The 18,402-nt window shown below is 45.1% G+C and overlaps 1 protein-coding gene across 2 annotated transcripts in view; it reads right to left on the bottom strand.

Annotated features, from left to right (window-relative positions):
• Positions 1-11,462: 11,462 nt before the first annotated feature.
• DROSHA (drosha ribonuclease III) overlaps positions 11,463-18,402 on the bottom strand; it is an 84,694-nt gene continuing 77,754 nt past the window's right edge. For both annotated transcript variants that reach the window (XM_083449294.1, XM_083449295.1), the window contains exons 30-32: positions 17,683-17,775; positions 16,789-16,835; positions 11,463-11,898 (exon numbers count right to left, since the gene is read on the bottom strand). In XM_083449294.1, coding sequence (XP_083305420.1) covers positions 11,768-11,898; positions 16,789-16,835; positions 17,683-17,775 — 271 coding nt within the window. In that variant the 3' untranslated portion in view covers positions 11,463-11,767. The remainder of the gene's footprint in view (positions 11,899-16,788; positions 16,836-17,682; positions 17,776-18,402) is intronic.

Genomic DNA, 18,402 nt, shown 5'->3' with positions numbered 1-18,402 from the left:
CTAGAAAGAAAGTTATTAAGCAAAATGTGCAGGTATCTTTTGAAGCGATTTATGAGAAATGAACCAGTCTGGATGCTGCTGTCTTTCAGTGGATGTAGCCAATGAGTGAAGTCAGAGCTGTGACTGATGAGTTGTTTGGACACCAGGCAATAGGAATCCCCGGGATCTTAAAGAGCTACTGTTTCCCCCTCCCTGTTAGTGCATTTTCCCTGCTTCTATCTAAATTTCTTATCCTTACAATCTCCTTAATTTGCTCTTCCTTTCCTCCTAGCAACCAGCATGCATCTTTCCTGTGGTGAATTCATTTGAGATCAGGTAGTCCCTAGAAGTTGTTTTCATAAATACTACTACACCCATGTATGAGTGTAGCTAGGCATATGGGGCCGTGACCCAGGCATATGGGACCAAGCAATGGAGGTTCCTGAGGAAAGAATTCTGCCTAAGCCCCAGCTGCTGCTCATGCTGTGGAGACAAAGGGTTCAAGAGCATATGGCCTGTTTTTCAACTCATAAGCCTGTTGGCAGAACCACCAATAAAGCCACTGGTCTTTCAAGCCTTTGTTTAATTCAAAATATGTCCCCTGCCAACCAGGGTCTTTGCATAAGGCCTCTCTCTCCCCCAGTGGCTTCACCCAGATTTAATAGATGAGATGGCCAGTGCCAGTCCAAAATATTTTGCTGCCTGAGGCAGACCAGCTGTCTCCTACAGTTCCACATATGGATGGCAACTTGGCTGGGAATTTCAACACTTGTGAGGGGACAGCAGGGGTGTGGTCACAAACTCCCCCACCCCATTATATCTGGTTATATCATATAAGGGGAGCCACACCCTCCTGGTGTTGCTTTATACCTCCCTGTATAAGTGGGTGGTGCTGTGGGTTAAACCACAGAGCCTAGGACTTCCCAATCAGAAGGTCGGTGGTTCGAATCCCCGCGATGGGGTGAGTTTCCGTTGCTTGGTCCCTGTTCCTGCCAACCTAGCAGTTTGAAAGCATGTCAAGTGCAAGTAGATAAATAGGTGCCGCTACGGAGGGAAGGTAAACAGCGTTTCCGTGCACTGCTCTGGTTTGCCAGAGGAGGCTTAGTCATGCTGGCCACATGACCCGGAAGCTGTACGCCAGCCAATAAAGCGAGATGAGCGCCGCAACCCCAGAGTTGGCCACGACTGGACCTAACGGTCAGGGGTCCCTTTACCTTTTTATACATTATCAACAAGAACCAGCACTCAGGTTGATAATATTTGGTCAAGCAGCAACTAAACTTCAACCTCGGATGCCATTATTTGGGGGCCCAACTTTTCTCCTTTTACTACCATTGGAAAACAAGCTCTTTATCTTCTGGGCAGGAATCTCTCTTGAGGTTCGTGTGTTTTGTGTGCCAAGTTGAAACCAGTAGCTCCAGAGACTTATACATATATAGGTAAGCTGTTTATAGAGTCTATTTTTGGGTTGCTAATCCCGTCAGAGTTTTACTGACCAGACTAGAATTTGATCCTTCTAGAAAACTGCCAGAGGAGGCACATGTGAGCCAGAAAAAGATGGTATTCTGTTTTCAATAAGATGCATTAAAAAGCCTGGCCCTGTTTAGAGAAGAAATGCTGTGTGCCTTTCACACTCTCCCTCCCTCTATATTTAAGATACTCCCTGTCAGAAGGGAATGACACTGGATAAACAGAATTAGGTTGCCCTTTGGTGGGGATGGGCCACACTTTAATGTAGAGAGCAGCAGGTTCCAAATTCAGTCCTCAGCATCTCCAGGTAAGGCCCCCCTGAAACCTTGGAGAGCTTCTTCCAGCCAGTGGGTCTGATTCTGTATAAGGTAGCTTCTTATATCATCAAACAACAAAAAATCACATCTAGCTCAGGGGAAAGGCCTTTGCACATTTTCGGAAGCATTCATCCTGGGGCCTTCTTAGTCCGCTTCCTCACGGTTTGTTATCACGAGTGGCATCTTGTTTGAAGCTTTTAGAACAGGAAGGCAGAAACTGAGCCCCACCAGGTATTGTTGGAGTTCAGCTCCGATCAGCTCCAGCCAGCACCGTGAGTGCTCAGGGATGATGGGAGTTCTGGTTCATCGACATCTGGATGACTGCAAGATCCCATCCTGGGTTTACATCCCACAAAGAGAAAACAATCGAAATGCAACCGCAAGTCCGAGAAACGAGACTTTTAAACAAAGTTTCTACATTGTTTTCTAACCTACTACTGAATGGCGGGAAGCCTTTGGACGCTCCATAACACACCTTGTCAATCAAGCGATAAAGGGCAGTTGGGTAAATGAGATAAAGGGCAGTTTGGCCATCAAAGGCTTCTCTCTCCAGATCTGAACCCGAGGAAAAAATTCTGCTCAACTTGCTAAGCAGCACATCCCCGAAGACCAAAGATCCTAGCCTTACCACAAGCCAGCATATTTGCTACAAAGGTCAGCATCATTAAATAAAATACACAAAGCAATCACGAAAGACAAGGTTACCCAGGAGGTGAAGAATGCTTGTAAATGCCTGTTTGGACCTTTCTCTGCCCTCCTCCCCTCCACCTTCAGGTATATCTGCATTTTGTATCTAACAAACAAACACACAAAAACAAATAGGTAGGAATATTACAACCAAGCGATAGATTTTTTTTCTTTAAGGGGTAGCATATACTGATAATATATTCTTCAGTTAATGCATGGAGAAGGCAGGTCTTATTACTGCAGTGGTTCATTACCATGAATTTAGATCAGGGTTTCCCAAACTTAGGTCTCCATCTGTTTTGGGACTACAACTCCCATCATCCTTAATGAGCAGGACCAGTCGTCAGAGTCAGTAATAGTATCTGCCTCCTCCATGCATTAAAGTGTGGATGACAGATGTGCCCTCTTTATAAAGCATGTCAAACCATAATTGGTCTGAATTTTGTATATGAGGCAAGATGCGTTTGCTTTAAAGGTCAAAAATGATTTTACAATAATTGAATATATTAGCTTTACTCATTGACTCCCAATATAACAAGCTGTTAAGTTTCATCATCTTTTACTAATGACCAGCAAAAAAATAAATAAATGGTTTTATTTAGCTTATCGCTTATTTTTCACTGTTTTACCTAATATTCAATCCCAATGTGTTTTACAACAAGCCATAATTATATGGAGCAAATGGGCTATAACGGCATTTACAGCAGACAAAAAAAAAAGTATTTTCTTTTTTATTACTAATGAGAAACTAGTTTTATATGCCACATCTATCGACAAATGAGTCTGAGAGTGGCCTCACTTCGATAGTTCCAGTAACATTGTTGACTTTACCCTCACCCTGTTTTTCTGGAAACAATGAACTTTCACAAAACCATATTTTAACAACAACAAAAAACACACCAAAAAACCCCAAGCAGGATACTTGGGGCTGATGGGATCTGTAGTGCAACAACAACAACAACAACAATTTATTTGTACCCCACCCATCTGACTGGGTTGCCCCAGCCAATCTGGGCGGCTTCCAGCAACACATATAAAAACATAATACAGTGGTACCTCAGGTTAAGTACTTAATTCGTTCTGGAGGTCTGTTCTTAACCTGAAACTGTTCTTAACCTGTGGTACCACTTCAGCTAATGGGGCCTCCCGCTGCTGCTGCGCCACCACCGCACTCATCCTGAAGCAAAGTTCTTAACCCAAGGTAATATTTCTGGGTTAGCAGAGTTTGTAACCTGAAGCGTATGTAACCTGAGGTACCACTGTAAAACATTAAACCTTAAAAAGCTTCCCTTCCCTACAGAGTGCATCCTGTCCACTATTGCTGCCCAAGGGACACTTCGCAAGACCTTTTGACTGGATGACTGTTAGGGTGACGAAGGGAGAAGGTCGACACATCATTATTCTTCCACTTCAACAATGGTAGAGCAAGCACACACACACACACACACACACACACGGCATTCCTTACTCCCAGGTATGTGTATATACCAGTGGTTTTCAACCAGTGTGCTGTGGTACCCTGGGGTGCCTTGAAGGATGGTCTGGGGTGCCACGGGCAACACTGGCCTGTGTCCTTCTTTCCTTCTCTCCCTCCTCTGATGCCCTCTTGCATCTCTGCCTCCCAAAGGCTTGCACAGCTGTTTATTAAAGCAGCCCTGAGTACAAGCTCCCCAGGCGAATGGTGCCTCTGAGACTGGCCAGGGGGTCCTGGTTGCCAGGAGTTGAGGTGGCCTCAGAGTAAGCAAGCAAGCAGGTGAGGGAGCCCAGCCAACCAGTTTTCCAGCCCTTGCTAATGGACCAGCCCCAAGCCCCTGTGGGGCAGTGTGAGGAGGCACCTCTCTTTGGGGCAGGGGGGTGGGCAGCTCAGAGACCAGGGGCAGCAGCAGTGGCTGCCCAGAGAACTCCCAAAAGAAGAGAGGAGACTGAGGGAACAGTCCACAAGGGAGGGTGGATAAGGGGCTGCCAGCTCTTCAGGCAAGGGGTAACATAACTGGACTTCTGAGCCCCACAGTGATGCCACAGAAAGAATGTAGTTAGTTAAGGGAGCCGAGGACTCAGAAAGGATGAAAACCTCTAGTATGTAGGATGGTATTAGTTTACATTAATACAGAATTAAAGTACCCCCCCCCCCATAATTATGACAAAGCCGAAGGTTCACGATAAAAATTGAAAATCTTTATCAGCCCAAATACAGATGGCTGATAAGGCATTTTTGGCTGACCTGTCCAATGGAGTCACCGAGACTCCTTATCTTCCAGAATTTTAATTGGCTTTTCCAGAAACTCTGTAATTGGATATTGAATAACATTAGCATTTTTAATATCCGTTGACTTCGAAATGGCTTTTTGTGTGCGGTGCGGCTGGCTTATATTCCTATACAAACTTTGTTATGACAAGCCGAGTTAGAGTTGTGGCTGATGTAATCAATGGAGCACTGGCGTTGGAGAATTTATTTTCTGTCCCACCTGGAGCCAAGGACTGGCACACATTATTCCCACTCCGGAAGCGTAGAGAGATGACATTGCTAATCTTCTAACAACTACACCAAGATGTATTCTCCCTGCTCCTTGCTTCAGAATTTGAAGCTTAACCCTTAAGTGTCTTCCTCCTTGTAAACAGCAATGAATGGCAATTTCGACGAACAAACCAACGATCACAGGGAGACGGCATCTGAAAATATATGAGCTTATTTTAACTCGCATACAGAGAAGCCTTCAGACATCGGAGAGATGGTTTAATGAGCAGTTCAGCTGACGGATAAAGGATACTGGGATGAATCTGTGACAAGAGGAGAGAGATCTCATTCCCCTTGCCATCTACCATATTGTTATGGTAATTTCTCCCTTTTTTAATGGTAACAAAGTCACAGCCTTACCTTGCAGACAGCCGCTGTGCAAATCAAAGGGGGAAAGATCCACCTGAGTAGCAGCAGCAACAAAGCGTAAGACATTCAGATTGGTTTGATGCCTTCTCAAAGAGAGAGAAAAGGGATATGGGACTAAATAAGAACGGTAATATCATCCTAGGGTGTGCATAATCAAATTGAAGCCAGCTGATGCCCTGGGATGGGGTCATGGGTGGCAGTGCAGACTGACACAATAGGGTGAATGGAGTTGTTGCCATCTGTCTTGGGAGACAATGGAGGAATGAGCCTTTTGGGGGGAGAAGTCAAACTGCTGTGTTAGCAGCACTAAAGTGATCTCCCCGGGACACAAGCCTGGGCAGAGTGTATGGAGGCCCTGGGCCGCCCAGATGACAAGACCCTCCTCTCAGCCTCGCCGATGTGGTCCAAAGTAAATCAGAGCAGTATGTTTCTTCTTCTTCTTGGCATAGCCAAGTAAGATTGACTTCCATGAACACGGTCTTAACAGTGAGTCCGTAAGTGACTGTGGAACGCCAATTCTGGATCCACATGTCCTTCCACTATGGGGACATCAGTTTCCGGACGGGAATTGATCACTGTGAGGGTTTGCCAAGTGTGACTTCCTCTTAGCATGTTTCTCCCTTTCGTCCTGAGTTCAAGCATCTTCAAAGTCCATGACACCTTTGGTAAAGGCTGCTCTCCAATTGGAGCGCCCACAGGCCAGTGTCTCCCAGTTGTCAGTGTTTATACAGTCGTACCTTGGATCCCAAATGCCTTGGTACTTGGATGTTTTGGCTCCCGAACGCAGCAAACCTGGAAGTGAGTGTTCCAGTTTGCGAACATTCTTTGGAACCTGAACATCTGATGAGGCTTCCGCAGCTTTTGATTGGCTGCCAGAGCTTCCTGTAGCCAATCAGAAGCCATGCTTTGGTTTCCGAACATTTTGGAAGTTGTACGGACTTCTGGCACAGATTCCATTTGACTGCCAAGGTACGACTGGGCCTCATTTTTTTTTAGATTTGCCTTTAAACCTCTTTTGTTGGCCACCAGCATTATGCTTTCCATTTTTAAGTTCAGAATAGAGTAGTTGCTTTGGAAGGCAATCATCAGGCATCTGAACAACATGACCAGTCCAACAAAGTTGATGTTGAAGAATCAATTCTTCAACACTGGTGATCTTTGCTTCTTCCAGTACACTGGCATTAGTTTGCCTGTCTTCCCAAGTGATATGTAATTTTTTTTTGAGATTCCGTTGATGGAATCTTTCAAGGAGTTGGAGATGGCATTTATAAGTGGATTAGAGCAATACGTTTTGGCACCAGTTTGGCTGCAGGAGTTGCTGGAAGGAGGCATACAAGGTGCCATCCAACCATCTTAAGGACTCCACTCTGGGTTTGCGTAGGGTTTACTCCTTAGCCTTTGCTTCTACTGAAGATGTCCCACAAGGCCCTGGAGGTTTAGGAACAGAGATGTCCTTCTCCTAGGTGGGCTACCTTCCCAGACTGATGAGCCCCATCTGCCTATGAATGGAGTACTGACCCATCAATCTCATTTCCCCCCCCAGGCAACCACTACCTGTGTCTTCTTACAACCTCTTCCTCCCCAGCTAGGATTGGACAAAACGAGAAACAGTTGCCTCTGCCTGTCATGGGCTTCACCTACTGTTGGCGTCTTGGCATTCTGCCCTACTAGTCCCAATAGGTACCATTCACCATTGCCTTTCTGACAATAGAGGGACAAAAAGGTTGGGTGCAGAGGGAAGTAGAAGCTAAAACAATGGGGCTTGCCAGAAGGCTAGGAGGTGACAACTTGAACCTTCCCTTCCAAAGGAGCCCTTCAGAAACCTGCCAGCTGATCCGGGTTCTACAGGGCAAGTCAGCCCCCCTTTCCACATCAGAACAAACGACAACAGTTCAAGCAAGAATTATTTACAGCATCTGGAAAACAATATTTTGACATTTGAATAAAGCGTGCAATTTTAGCTAGTAAAGTGGCAAAAAATGTTCATGGCATTTCTATTAGCCTACGTAAGTTCGGCTTGGCACATGCATTTGCTAAATCTTGCCTTTTCTCTGGATAGATATAGCTTAGCCATGGTGAGCCACGTTCTAGTAACATGGACTACTGTATTTTGTTGGACATGGGGCTGCCTTGGGAGACTGCCTGGAAATAGTAAAGGTAAAGGTACCCCTGACCGTTAGGTCCAGTCACGGACGACTCTGGGGTTACGGCGCTCATCTTGCTCTATAGGCCAAGGGAGCCAGCGTTTGTCCGCAGACAGCTTCTGGGTCATGTGGCCAGCATGACTAAGCTGCTTCTGGAGAACCAGAGCAGCACACGGAAACGCCGTTTACCTTCCCGCCGGAGTGGTACCTATTTATCTACTTGCACTTTGACATGCTTTCGAACTGCTAGGCTGGCAGAAGCAGGGACAGAGCAACGGGAGCTCACCCCATGGTGGGGATTCAAACCACCGACCTTCTGATCAGAAAGGCCTAGGCTCTGTGGTTTAGACCACAGCACCACCCGTGTCCCGCCTGGAAATGGTAGTTAGTACCAAATGTAAACTGCAGAGATACGGAGGCCAGATGCTAGAATCATACTTTGCTGGTCCTTTAAGAGTTGCAGCAGCTTCCAATCTGTTTCTGCACCTAGAATCATAGAATTGCAGAATCGGAAGGGATCCCGAGGGTCTAATCCAACCCCCTGTAATGCAGGAATCTCAACATCCAGTCCCCCATCCAATCTGAAACCATACCGGACCCTGCTTAACTTTGCAAATGTGATGGCAGCACTTCAGAGTACAGTGGTACCTCGGGTTACATACGCTTCAGGTTACAGACTCCACTAACCCAGAAATATTACCTCGGGTTAAGAACTTTGCTTCAGGATGAGAACAGAAATTGTGCAGCAGCGGCGTGGCGGCAACAGGAGGCCCCATTAGCTAAAGTGGTGCTTCAGGTTAAGAACAGTTTCAGGTTAAGAACAGACCTCTGGAACAAATTAAGTACATAACCAGAGGTACCACTGTACTGGGGTTTACCATTTGAGACCTACACGGTTTAGGACCTAGGGACCTACAGGAACACTTGCCTTAGCAACAACCAGCCTGTCCATTGAGATAATCGTTGGAGGTCTCCCTTCAAGCACTGCTTATTATGAAACAGGGAAAATTAAAAGATAAATGCGGACAAATGTCACTTACGATGTAGATTAAACATATACCAACAGTGTCTCTTTCCTTAATAGGATGCTAAAAAGGAATTTTATGACTTTATCAGTGGCGTTTTGTGATAAATATTGAGATATTTCCCCAGTAATAATGGTGTTATTAATGAGATTTATATGGAAGACAGACTTCTTTGATGTAATTATGAAAAGTCATCTTTTGCATTTGAATTATTCATTGAAATCAGATAAGTGGCTTAACTACACATATTATTTCTAATAAATCTTCAGGTTGTGACCAATACTGTGGCACTTTGCTTATGGAAATGTCTTCTTAGGAAACGTACCCAGTGCCTACATCAATGTCTTTTCAGCGCAAGGTAAAGACTTTTTTTTTCTTCTAAAAAAAAAGACTTTTACCAGCTTTTATCACCCAATTTTTATCGCTGCTTTTATCCTGCTGTTTTAAATTTAATTTGCTTATGCTTTATTGTATTTTTATTGTTTTCGTTTTTATCAACACCCCATATAACGCGATACTCAAGGGTAGAATAAAAATCTGATAATTTAATAAGCAAAACGCGTATTTGGCTGGTACAACTTGAAACTGCAGGGAAATGCTCCTGAATGAAAACACATTAGACAGCAGCGCTTAGCTGAGTAATTGTTAAGATTAACCAATTAAAAAATGCTCAATGAATGAAAAAAGGGCCCCTGATTAATCAGGCAGATTGTGGGGTGCTTTTTTAAAATAAAAGAGGGGGGGGGAGAGACAGGTACTTTAAAGTCATACAATTAAAATTTCTTTAACTGGACTGCAGTACGAATTAAAAACAAAGCAAAACCCTTACCTGTTTTGTTTGTGGTGTTGTTTTTGTGCGCACGCCAAAGAGCAGTCAACCACGTGAGCCACCACCTAGAATCAGGAGTGATTCTGCCCATTTTCCATCTACCATTTGAGCACCGCATCTGGTTCTCAAGCACCATTTTAAGTTCAGTTAAAAGTTCAGAGTGCGTACTGAACAAGTGGATTTCGCCATACTTGATACAGCAGTAAAGAAGTGAGGCAAAAGACCCTGGGCCTAAGCATATACAGTGGTGCCTCGCAAGACGAAATTAATTCGTTCTGCAAGTTTTTTCATTCTACGAGTTTTTTCGTCTTGCGAAGCACCACTGCGTATTGACGGTTTCCCGTAGGAATGCATTGGCGGTTTTTAAAAAAAGGCGCAAGACGTTTCGTCTTGCGAAGCAAGCCCATAGGGAAATCCGTCTTGCGAAGCAATTCAGAAAACGAAAATCTCTTTCGTCTTGCAAGTTTTTCGTCTTCCGAGGCATTCGTCTTGCGAGGTACCACTGTATGCATATTGTATAAAGGTGCAAAGCCCTTCTTTCGCACCCTGCGAAACATAAATGTTTTTAAAAACAAGGCATCGGCGCACTACCCGCCCGTGACTCCCAAGTCTTTCCCGATCTCCTTCCCCCTTTGTTTTGACAAATCAGGGGAGGCTCGGGAGTCACGGGCGGGCAGCCGTTGCCCAGGAGGGGCCAGCCTGGTAGTGCAGTTGGCTCTGGCTGGCTTCAGGAGCTGCTCACTGCTTGCTGCCATGGCGCAGGAAAAATGGTGGGCACCATGGCAGCTGCCACTTCTGGCTCTGGGTTGCTGTGGCCACATTTCCCAGGGACAGATTTGCAAATCTGGGGACATTCCAGGGACGGAATTTGTCCAGGGACAGATTTGCAAATCCGGGGACTGTCCCCAGGAATCGGGGACGTCTGGTAACCCTACCCCCTCACCCCTCCTTCCCAAAACCCAGTGATTACCTGGCTTTGGGAAGGCAGTGTGAGGGCTGGGGGAGGATGTTGCCAAGGGCCACTGGAAAAGACCTTAAGGGCCACATGAACCCTTGGGCTGAGTGTTGGACCACTCTGGTTTGAACTATGGAAAGACGGCATACAAATAAAATTACAGTCGTACCTTGGATCCCAAAGGCCTTGGTACTTGGACATTTTGGCTCCTGAATGCTGTAAACCCGGAAGTGAAGTGTTCCGGTTTGGGAACTATTTTTGGAACCTGAACATCCGATGGGGCTTCCGATTGGCTGAGGAGCCTCCTGCAGCCAATCAGAAGCCAAGCTTTGGTTTCTGAATGTTTTGGAAGTCAAATGGACATGGACTTCCGGAACGGAAACCCTTCAACTTTCAAGGTAGGACTGTATGTATGTATATATGTACGTATGTACTGATTATGGAAATACCTTAAAGAAAATACAGGACAAAGGATGCACAATCTGTACACTGTGCACAATATAAAAAACTTTTCAGATTTCGCTTACGGATGATGCTGTTTATGGAACCCAGCATTTTGGTTCATCTCTTGTGAATGATGCTTAGATTTTCCTCATTTATCCTGCTGTCAGGGATGCGGGTGGTGCTGTGGGCTAAACCACCGAGCCTAGGACTTGCCGATCAGAAGGTTGGCGGTTCGAATCCCCGCAACAGAGTGAGCTCCCGTTGCTAGGTCCCTGCTCCTGCCAACCTAGCAGTTCAAAAGCACGTCAAAGTGCAAGAAGATAAATAGGTACCGCTCTGGCCGAAGGTAAACGGCGTTGCCGATCGCTGCTCTGGTTCGCCAGAAGCGGCTTAGTCATGCTGCCCACATGATCCGGAAGCTGTACGCCGGCTCCCTCGGCCAATAAAGCGAGATGAGCGCCGCAACCCCAGAGTCGGTCACGACTGGACCTAATGGTCAGGGGTCCCTTTACCTTTACAGGTGCTGTACTGAGGAAACATTTCTGAGCTAGATCATCTCATCTCCCTGGATCCAACCCCAGCACAGATTAACCCACGCCTTTCCAGTGGTAGCACGACCGAGACAGAGATCAAGGTGAGATGGTGGAAGCAGCATCTCATTTCTGCCTTATTATTTCCCATGATTAAAGACTCCGACGAACACAAAGCTTTTCCTTTTTCGGAGACGGTTACCCGTTTTGAAATAAAACACTTTATTATTCCGCAAACTCAAGATGGAAAATAAAAAAGCACAATTCTTCAGAAAGAATGTTAAAAGAAATTGTTTCGTTAAGCCTCGTGAATAAAACTTTACCAGCTAAAAATGGAATAAAACACATTCTTCTTTTTTCATGTAAAAAGTAACAATTAACATGAAACATGATTTAATGAGCAGACTTCGTTCATCCTTTACGCAAAACTAGGCTATGTCTCCACAGGCCCACATCAAAGTTATTAAGCAGGCAAATCCACCGTTTGCTTCCATGGCCTGTACTTATTTCCGGATGTCGTCCGCTTCCTCCAGCTCTCTTTCCTGATGCTCTCGTTCCCACCTCATTTCTTTAAGCTCTTGCCTGTACTTCCGCTCAATGAATCGTTTCTGATGGGCCATCTGAGGAAAGTTATCTGAGAGAAGAAAAAATGTTTCGTGCGTTAAAATAAAGGCCAGGCATTCCGAGTGTTCATTATTCTACTACACGAGGCAGGATAAGGAACATTTCCAGCTACGGTCATGTAATACGTTTACTTATCACACTCACAGTCAAAATTTCTGTCAGGGTGAATAGAGCATTCTCTCCAGCCAAAACGTTCCCCAAATTGTACTTTGCCAAACCTTTATTAAACATTACAGACACCTTGGAAGTCAAACGGAATCTGTTCCAGAAGTCCGTTCGATTTCCAAAACGTTCGAAAACCAAAGTGTGGCTTCTGATTGGCTGCAGGAAGCTCCTGATTGGCTGCAGGAAGCTCCTGTATAGGCCAGCCTTTTGCAACCTGTGGGTCCCCAGATGTTGTTGAACTACAACTCCCATCACCCCTAGTTAGCAAGGCCAGAGCTCAGGGATGATGGGAGTTGTAGTCCAACAACATCTGGGGACCCATAGGTTGAGAACCGCTGGTATAGGCCATCATAAAACATCCATATATAAAAATTTAAAAGATGTGTGCCTGCTGTGTCAAAATGGTTGGGAGCCAGTGACTTAACAAACACAGGACTTTGCCTAGGGCCTCAGCGGGCAGCGCTGTGGTCTAAACCACAGAGCCTCTTGGGCTTGTTGATCAGAAGGCTGGCGATTCGAATTCCCACGAATTGCTATTCTGTCCCAGCTCTGGCCAACCTAGCAGTTCAAAAGCACACCAGTGCAAGCAGATAAATAGATACCGCCGTGGTGGGAAGGTAAACAGCATTTCCGTGCGCTCTGGCTTCCATCAGGGTGTCCCGTTGCACCAGAAGCGGTTAAGTCAAGCTGGCCACATGACCCGGAAAGCTGTCTATGGACAAATGCCGGCCCCCTCAGCCTCAAAGCGAGATGAGCGCTGCAACCCCATTATACACATGTGACCCTTGATGGTGCTGGTGAGCTAATGGCAAATTCCATATATAGATTTTAAACATGTGTTTTTTAACATTTTCACAGCGTTTTGTATATATGTGTAGCTTCAGCCTAGGTGATGCTACTTCAGTGCAATGCTACACCCTGGAGACAAAAGCAGAGCCAACTTGATTATTTTAATGAAAGCTGCCAAGTCAAACAGTGGGTGAGTGGGAAATCATGTTACCCAATAGAAATGGTTGTGTATGTGTGTGTATATATTTATGTATATATCAACAATTTGAATCTGGCTATTTATTCCTCCATTTGAAGATGCTACCCAAATGTACTTGTTGAGCAATTTTGCGAGCCTCTACCATGTAACATTTGGGGGGGGGGGCAGAATGGAGTATCCTTATGGAAAATTTGTAACAGATCAGTGAACTATGCTGGGAAAGTCTCTGTACTTTGGGAAACTATCATTTTTCATCAAGGACAAGAAGGACTCCATCTGGTGCTAATCAAGATAATCTCCCCCATTACCACCATAATGGGCATCAGGGAGGGGCGGAGGGGGGGAAAGCTGTTCAGCTCTTAAAAACCAATATATACAATTGAGAAGCCAACGGGAGTTAATATATACTGCGGTGCGGGATAAGGTAGACAAACACATCATCCGTAGTGGCGATGCCAGGTGGAAGGTCGCCGGCGAAAGCGTCGCCTCCCTCGGATGTGGTGCCAGATGAGAAATTGCTCTTTGTGATTGACTTGCTAGTGCTGACGCAGAAACAGCTGTTGTCCTTGGGAAGATGAGGCTTTCGGGGACATTATAGGAAACACAGCTGATGCAAGAGGCTGAGGAGGAGGCTTGAATGAAGGGCTCAGCCACTTCTGAACCCAAGGCCGTCTCCATAAACAAACAACCTCCTCTTGCAGAAGCGATTCCATTCTCTCTCTCCCTCCCCTTCTCCGGGTCTCTCTCCTCAAAAGATGGGAAGATGCCGCCAGCCGCTAAGTCTCTGGGACCGCAAAGGCACTCCTGTGCAAAGTGTGGTCCTTTTGTACTCTTCTTGCAGATCTGATGTACCAGACTAAGTGCCACTTGTGGACGACAAAAGTTCGGTGAAGTCTCCCGCTTGTGTTTTCCCCAGAATCGCTTGAAAGCCCTTGTTCTCGTAAGATCTGAGTCGCCCTGACACACACGGCGGGTTTAAGAACCTCTGATGGCTTTAGACGGAGGTTCTTGCGGGGGAGAGAATGCTCTTCTGCTATTTCGTTGTTTTCCTTTCCGTATTTCGGAGGCTCTCAGATTAACCCAGGGGAGTACAGAAGGTGAAAATCTTGCATGTGGGGCAGAGAGGTGAGACTTCACATGCCACATTCGTGCTCCGTATTCGTACACAAAAGGAAATAATGGAAAGAAATCATACCGTAAAAATGGACCTCTCTCAAGAGCGCACATTTTAAATGCACCTGTTTAAAAAAATGGTATTAATTCTTCCACGACAGCGGCTGAAGGCTACCGACTGTTTGGCTGATGTAAGCAGATGAGCTCAACTCTTGATAGATAAAAGTACGGCGACTTTTGCCAGAGATTTCAACGAGATTAAGAGTTATCTGGGGTTGTAGCACAAAGATTTAAGTCCCTGTTTGGCAGCGGCTTGCGGGTTTTGCAATCAATCCTGCAAGGTGAGCGCTCTGGCCCCCATCTAGCAAAGCGCCGACTTTATTTTAATCACAATGCCTAGATCATGAATGTCAGTGGAATGACTCGTGTGCCTGAATTTAAGCATGGGCTTAAGTGCTTCGCTGGACCAAGGCCAGAGAGCTCAGCACTTCACTTGACCGACTCCCCGACAACTAGGCCTGAAATATTGTGACTTTTCGGAGGGATTATGCTTACAAAGGGGGAGAGGGCTAGACACAGAGGGAACGCAGAATGGAAAACCTGCCATCGCTTTGCTGAATTTTCAAGGCTGAAACTGCACGCTAAATCGCTTTACCTTGAACAAATATGCTCAAAGCAAACGCTTGAGGGCCAGTTTTGTGCTTACTTGCTTACTGCCACATCTCTCCTTGAGCCTACGCAACTGACACCGCATTTGTTTAAGGCCAAGAGTGTAAAGCGCAATGCGCTCAGACCCAAACTACATGACCTGAGGTCCCCTTACCACAAATAACCTTCCAACTTATGTCCATATCAGAGAGGGAAAGCAAGAACCATCACTGCATTTTGAAAAATAAAAATGACCCGCACAGACTTCCTATATGTTTAATTATAGGTTTCTGAATACCCTAGATGATGATGATGATGATAATGATGATGATCCCACCCATCTGACTGGGTTGCCCCAGCCACTCTGGGCAGCTTCCAACACATATAAAAACATAATAAAAACATCAAACATTAAAAGCATCCCGATACAGGGCTGCCTTCAGATGTCTTCTAAAAGTTGCATTATAATAATAATAATAATAATAATAATAATAATAATAATAATAATAATAATAATTTAATATTTATACGTATGGTTCTTTATCCCCTTGACATCTGATGGGAGGATGTTCTACACTGCCGAGAAGGCATTTTCCTCCAAGTTTCTTAACACTATTATACAACTCCAAGGTGTGACCACATCTGGAATAATGTGTCACCTCACCTCAAAAAGGATATTGGAAAAGGTTTGGGAAAGGGCAAAAAAGATGATCAAGTGGCCAGAGCTGAAAGATGATCAAGGGGCTGAAATGTTACAGCAATTGCGGCTTTTCAGTTTAGAGGAGGCAAAAGGAGGCACGGCAGAGGGCGTGCAAATTGTTGCATGGCGTACGTTGGGAGAAGTGTTTCCTTTTCTCTCTCCTAACACTAGAACTTGGGCATCATCCGGTGAAGCTCGACATTAGACAATTCAGGACAGGCAAAAGAAAGTACCTCTTCGCAAAGTGCATAGTGAAACAATGGATTTTGCTCCCATGAGAAGCGACAGCTGCAAACTTGTGGTGGCCTTATAAGAGGACTAGACAAATTAATGGAGGGTGAAAATATTCACTCCGATAGCTGTGATACATCTCTACTGTCCAAGGGACGCGGGTGGCGCTGTGGTCTAAACCACCAAGCCTCTTGGGCTTGCCAATTGGAAGGTCGGCAGTTCGAATCTGCACAACGGGGTGAGCTCCCATTGCTCTGTCCAGCTCCTGCCAACCTAGCAGTTCAAAAGAACGCCAGTTCAAGTAGATAAATAGGTACTGCTCTGGCGAAAAGGTAAATGGCGTTTCCATGCGCTCTGGTTTCCGTCACGGTGTTCTGTTGCGCCAGAAGCAGTTTGGTCATGCTGGCCACATGACCCAGAAGCTGTCTGCGGACAAATGCTGCCATTCTTCTTTGGCTGGGACCTCGCTCGTTTCCCATTTTTGTGCTAACAAAACACGGGCTGCAGCAGTGGCATACATAACCTTTTTTTGACCCCTGGGAATTTCAGCCTGAATTATTCCCAACAGAAAGGACTCAGATTGCAATGTTTTCTTGGCTATCTGAGTTGGGTCATAACAGAGTCTGGTTTATTCCCTACCTGGAAATAAGACCTCTGATTTCACACGGCGCCACATAGCCATATCTGCTTCTAGCCCAGAAAACCTTGTTGCTGTGGTCTAATGATAGAGCGATTTAAAAGCCCTGGCCATTAAAAGAATAATAATAATAAAAATATTTCCCACGGCTGGCTTGTTGAGACCCACTTACCAGGAAACTTGTATAATGGCTCTGCCTCACTGGGGAGGGGAACATTTTTTATTTAATCCAAATGTGTGTGTTATGTAAGCAAATTTTCAATTCAAAATCGTCTAAAAGAAATGGAAGGGGAAGGTGGATGGGGATGCTGGTGCTGACTGTCATTTGCTTGTTTTATCTGTACTTTCTCTCATAGGTAACGCTTGTACATTCCCTGCCCCAACCCCCGGAACAAAATAATCCAAGAAAGCCTCTTACATTTTTCCAAGGCATCCATTGCTGCGCACATCTCTGCTTGCTGAATGCTGTTTTAAAAAAAGAAAAGAAAATAAAGGGAAGGAAAGGGGGAGAAATCATGGCAAATGTATTTATGAGGTAAACTACAGCTTCCGAGAAGCAACCACTCTGATGGCTCTGCTGAGACTAATTCTTCAAATAATCATTGGGCACTTGTTCCCATAAAAACCCTTCATGCACAGGCACACACACAAACCCGTTCCAGCGAGTTGTTTTTAAAACTTCAGATCAATACCACTAAGATCTTCCCCTTTCATAATTCTTCGGCGAATTGTTTTAATGAAAATATTAAATTTAAAACCAACCAACCAACAGGCAAACTCTACAGCTCTAGAAAAATGGATGGCGATATTACAGCAAATAGAACACTTTCCCGCTAATATTTTATTAGGAATTATTTTTCTCTTATTCTTAGAATCAGTGCAGTCCGGACAAGGAGGTGATCAATGGTGAGGGAGAAACCCTTTAAATATTATTTATCATGCAGCTGGCACCCTCGCTGTGCAGTCCCTAAGATGCTTTTCTCATTCATCTTCAATACAAACCTACAAAGAGTGTTGCTGTTCTTCCATTAATGGAAATGCAGGCTGGGAGAGACTAATCTGTCTGAAGGTTGCTCAGAAAGGCAATGGCTGAACTAGAATTCGAACCCAGGCCTTCTGTCCCTGGCACCCTAACCGTGGAACTATAGAGGCTCTCTGCAACATCTTATTTTGGCTAGATACAGACTTAAATGGGAGTAGTGGGAATTCTAGCATTCACTTTCTTAAGGAGCACCATCTAAATCACCAAGGGATTTCCCGTAGCTCTCAAAACACCTGTTTAATTAAACGTGTATTCAAAAATTTACCATACCTTGGTCCTTTACCGCATCCTATTCTTTCGCCTTTAAAATAAACAGCTACGGTGTATGTTCTGGCATGAGAGGGTCCGACTGTTTGCAGAGTCCTAAGTCCCAGGAAAGACAGTAACACACAAAAAAAGTCACACTTTTGAAAGCAGGACTTACTAAGGCCTCTAAACAGAAATGCCCCCCCTGTTTGCAAAGATTAATCACGGGATTGCAGACGAACAGCACTTTATGGATTATTTTACAAGGCACTGCAAACACGTCATTGCTTTAAAAGTGAAGTATTTATGTACGCTTGGTGTAGAATTATAGGCATTTACACTTTTTGGCAAATTCAGATCTTCGGGATAGAAATATAAGGTACGGTGACAAATGCTGTCGCTCTAAATGGCAACTACTGCAAATTGCCCCATCAGTAACGGAAAGTTGCAGGATCTGTCACTACTAACCAGGCAGCTTTCCCTTTGGACGAAGAGTTTGATATAAATCTGCAGCCATTTTAAGATGAGACACGAGTTCTCAGACAAACGATAAATTTGCTTCTCATTCCCATCTCCCCCTCCGATCCATCTCCAATGTCACGCTGAGTATTGGTTCTACGCAGTTTCAGCGGTTAAGGTACATTTAGGAAACGCTTTACAGCGGAAATAGACAAATGGCGGCTTCAAGTCAACCAAAGAGCCCATCCCAAATTGCCTATGGATTTAAACATTCTTTCCGCCCGC

This window comes from Podarcis tiliguerta, assembly GCF_965153285.1.
Source record: "Podarcis tiliguerta genome assembly, chromosome: 7".
Taxonomy (NCBI): Eukaryota; Metazoa; Chordata; class Lepidosauria; order Squamata; family Lacertidae; genus Podarcis; species Podarcis tiliguerta.
Note: the sequence above shows the minus strand (reverse complement) of the source record. Positions and strands in the feature narration are given on the sequence as shown.